The 4,495-nt window shown below is 48.3% G+C and overlaps 1 protein-coding gene across 1 annotated transcript; it reads right to left on the reverse strand.

Annotated features, from left to right (window-relative positions):
• CTSZ (cathepsin Z) lies at positions 1 to 4,478 on the reverse strand (the record flags this gene model as incomplete). Its single annotated transcript, XM_010143209.1, has 5 exons — positions 1 to 237; positions 726 to 888; positions 1,164 to 1,314; positions 1,932 to 2,111; positions 4,307 to 4,478. Coding segments are annotated over 5 exons (780 nt in total), but the record flags the coding sequence as incomplete, so codon positions are not given.
• Positions 4,479 to 4,495: the final 17 nt, after the last annotated feature.

Here is a 4,495-nt window from a genome sequence, read left to right on the forward strand (position 1 = left end):
GTTTTGCAGAACTGCCTGATAGTGTTGAACTGTGAAGGAGCTTTAGACTGTTCTTTAACCAGGGAAAGGTTGTGCCAGGAGGCTCCCAAACACAGCAGTTCTAACCAGGCAGATGTACAGCCCTCAGGGAAGTACAGCATCTCCATACGTACAGTCCTCTTCAACAGCAAGATTGTATTCTGCTCCTCTTCCACCTTTATACGCACTTGTCACAATTCTCAGCCACCCTCTTTCACCCTGTGAAGAATTAATTTGCATGGTGAATTAGCAAACATAACTGCCGAGAACGTACACTCAGGTCTGTTCTGTCTCCCAGCTGTGGATGAGTTAAGTGATCCAGGACTGGGCTCCAGACAAAGCGTAACACCGTTTCACAGGGCAGCCTTCTTTAAAGGGGCAATCTGCTGTGCCGAGTTTACAGCCCCCCAGCCCGTTCCAGGTGTGTGACTTGATTTTTGCCCGCAATTACCAGTTTTACAGGTGTTCATAGCAGGAGCTGCCTGTCCATGGAAGCGGAGCTTTTGGGATTGAGTGGACATTACTCAGTTAAGTTTCCCTGAATACCCTTGTCAGATTAGTTAGGTTTCCTTTTTTAATTGCTAGTCTAGTTCAAAGGACATTTTACTTGTCCTGTCCACAGACTGACTTTGGCACTTGCTCTCTGCAAGTGAACCCCCCACCTTGCCTCCAAGTCATTCCAGATGTTTGTTCCCGCGTTTCCTTACCCAGGGTTCGCCCCACGAGTTACGAACAATCCAGTATTCTGTGCCATTTTCTACACCCCAGCCAGCCACAGACACGATGTGATTCACCACTGGTGAGGGGTTGTACTCTGTGTAGAGCCCTCCGGTGTACGCATCCAACTGTTCTGTAGCCATTATGCCACAGCTGTAAGAAAGCAGAGAAAACATTTTATACCAGCAGACCAAGGCAGGAGCCTGGCTAAAAAAAAAAAACAAAACCAAACCAGCTATGGTTTTCTTGCATTTCAACTCAGAGCTCAGTTTACCAACAAACAAGCTGAAGTTTGCATCTAGTGCAAGGCTGCTACCATACGCTGGAGGGAAAAAGTACACTTCAGTCGTTACACTGAGCCTCACAGATGTCAATCCCAGTATTACTAGCAGATAATTTCTTTTAACCACTCAAGTTTTTTTTTTTACCTAATGGGTCCATTAGTGTAGATTTCTGCCTTCATTTTTTCTCTTCCACTGACAGAGCCATAGTCAGCAACTCTCCAGAGAGTGTAGTTCTTTATCACGTGGCATTCGCCAAAGGTGACACAAGTGCCACACTGGTTAAACTTCTTGCACTCTACAAAACAGAAGTGAGATCATCACTGCAAGAGAATGTTTTTCTTCAAGTGAACTAGTAATACAGCACCACGCTGTTTTTCCTTTAACTTATTTGAGGCAGAAAGTAATGACTGAAGAGCAATTACTAATACATTCTCTCTGATGAGCTAAATTCTTTTCTGGAAACCACACGTATAGTCCCTACAATTACTAGTTACTCTACTTCTTTGGCTTAAGTGCTTTTGATGAGGAAATGTTTCAAGTGCGCTTCTCTGTAAATACAGAAACTATTCCAGTCGTACGTGACCAGACAAAGGTTACATTTCTTCTTTGTTTAGCTTGAGGGATACTTGTGAGTATTTCAGTACATTAGAGATTAGATATCACAGACAAGAGATAAAGTTAGAACAATTTACCTGAGCAAACTTGTCTGGGCACGATTTAATGCTACACTGTCTCACTGGAGTAAAAAAAGAGACGCAGGCCTCTGAAGAAAACCTGTTCCGTCAGACAAACAGCAGGTACTGCACTGAAAGGCAGGAACCAGTACCCCAAAAACCCCAAAATCTTTTTCCTTACACTAAGATCTGCTAAACCTGCAATGAAGCCTTACAGCAAAGCCAAAAGGCATCGTACTTTGATCCTTAGCTTGGTAGTTGTTGCAGGTCTCGTCTGGAATGCCGTGGTCATGGGCATACATCCAAACACCGGAGTGGTCTCCGCCTTCGCAGGATCCTGCGTTGGCGCAGTCAATCACGTTCTGAACAGAGAGGTAGGCGGAAGGCCACGCACCTTTTCTCTTTATGTTGATGCGATCTGTAAGGGTTAGAGCAGTGGAAGACGTGGGTGGCTACACACTGCAGCTAGACTTGAAACTCTGTCTCCGTCCTTGAACCTGTAACTGTTAGCAGGCAGTTGAAAAAGTCTCTGCTGTTGACAGGGAGCACACAGCACGGCCCAGCTCAAACCAGCACCCCCAGTTAGTGCAGTTTCCATTTGAAGGTTTTTCCATTAAGATCTCAGCATATCAGTAAACATGCAGATGAACAAGGTGCATTTAAAACCCTGGAGTCCCCTAGGCCTCTTTGCCGTTTTTGCTGCTTCTGAAAACTTCCAGATCTGTTTCCTGGCTTTGACAGCAGTTTCCAAATGCACATCATAAACTCAGCTCTCACCAGCGTCTTTTACAGGAGTGAAGATCTGCACATAAACCCATGCAGGGAGCTGTAAGCCCCCACAGCCCAGGTCTCTGGCAGACAGTCTTCACAAACTCAGAGCAAGGAAAAGCTTTCAGCAGTGTACCCTGACTGTTAACATCGACATGTCACTGTTTCCCTGCCATCACAGACAGCCAGCGCCACCCTGCTGCCTTATTTTGTCAGAAACAACCAGCTTACTTGGCAGAAAAGCTTCCCCATGAGTATTTATGAACTGCTGCTCACTGCACAGCAACCATCTTAACCGATGCCACTGTACCACTTTTGATCCTGTTGGTACTAGCAACATTCAACTACGCTTGACAGAACAGGGAGAGGTTATCCCAGCCTGGTCACCCAGCAACTAGAAGGAACGAGTGGTAAAGCAGTAGCTAAAAGTATTTACAGCAGTAGAGAAATACCCCGATTTTTAAAATCTACCTTTTATACTTAAAAAGGCACATACTGGCACAGCTTCATGAACAATTCAGTTTTAACTGAAGGTATATAATTAACTTGCTGTATTTTATCTATCCTAGTACCTCACTACATCATGGCAGGTTTCGTACGTGTCTGTCCTGTACCACTTGTACGGTTTCATGCTGTCTGCTCACAGCTGCGTTGTCTTCCCATTTCTGCACGACTTCCTCGTTCTCCTCCTCAGCAAATCCTCTCCCAGCCTCTCGATGCAAACAGCGCTGTGCAGCATGTTCCTGTTGCACGTAACAGCGTTCTCCCTAGAGAAAAAACTTGTGACTGAGACAAACCCTTGCTTCCCTTCTCCCAAGAAAAGGGCCGATAGGCATCTGCTGAAACTAGATTTGTGTGTGTGCTGTGGTGTCAGTTCATTTGAATGAGAGGGTGCTTGAAGCGGATACCCTGCGGGCCTTCCCACAAGAGGCAGCTTCTTTCATTTCCTTGTATCCAGCATCACTGAACTGCTCCTTGCTACGCTAGCGCAGTGCTGCAGGCTGAGGTATCAAGAAAGGGAAGAGACAGTAACTGCTTTTCCAGCTGCTGCTACCATCACCACACCTCCACGAAGAGGGGCAGAACACCCAGTTCTCACTCCAGGCCCTGAACAGCAGTTTGGCAGGAGCCCTGAACGCTTTCCTTCTGCAAACAGCTTTCTAGCCACACCAGCACTCCTCCCAGCAGCTCTGAGAGCGTGGGGTCAGCCTCACCCTGATGGCTTTCTCTATTGACACCAAACCTCCTGGCCTCCAGCTCAGGAGTCCCACAGTTCCTCGTGTATTCACAGAGCCACAGAATCATTTTGGACAGAAAAGACATTTCAGATCATCGAGTCCAACCGTTCCCCCGGCACTGCCAGGTCACTAACCCCTGTCCCTCAGCACCACACTGACACATCTGTTAAACCCTGCCAGGGGTGGGGACTCCACCACCACCCTCCGGGCAGCCTGGGCCAGGGCTTGACAACCCTTTCAGGGAAGAAGCTGTTCCCAGTGTCCAAACTGTCTAAACCTCCCCTGGCACAACTCAGGCCATTTCCTCTTGTTCTGTCACTTGGGAGAACAGACTGACCCGCACCTCGCTCCAACCTCCTTTACAACAGTCGTAGAGAGTGAGAAGGTCTCCCCCGAGCCTCCTTTTCTCCAGACTAAACACCCCCAGTTCCCTCAGCTGCTTTTCATTCACAGACGTCTCGGCCTCAGGTTTTATTTTTTTTGCTGCATTAGTCACTGCAGCGATCCGGCTCCTCTTCTGCACAGCGGCTATTTTGTAAGGTGAAGATGAACCTCCTCTCCTTAGCGAGAGCTGTAAACCCCAGCTCGGCGGGCCGGCCCCACGTACCTGCCAAGGCGCTGGTGCTGCCGTGGGCCCAGCAGGACCCGCAGTACTGGGGGATGTGCTGGTTCCGGGTGGTGCTGGCATAGTTGATGCCGTTGACGTTCCGCCAGTCCCAGCTCTCGGGGAGCACCGACACGGCCAGGTACTCGTGCGGGCGGGGATAGGTCCTGCGGTGGGGCACAAAGCGGAACT

The sequence above is a fragment of the Buceros rhinoceros genome, unplaced genomic scaffold (genome assembly GCF_000710305.1).
Source record: "Buceros rhinoceros silvestris isolate BGI_N320 unplaced genomic scaffold, ASM71030v1 scaffold10459, whole genome shotgun sequence".
In the NCBI taxonomy this organism is placed as follows: domain Eukaryota; kingdom Metazoa; phylum Chordata; class Aves; order Bucerotiformes; family Bucerotidae; genus Buceros; species Buceros rhinoceros.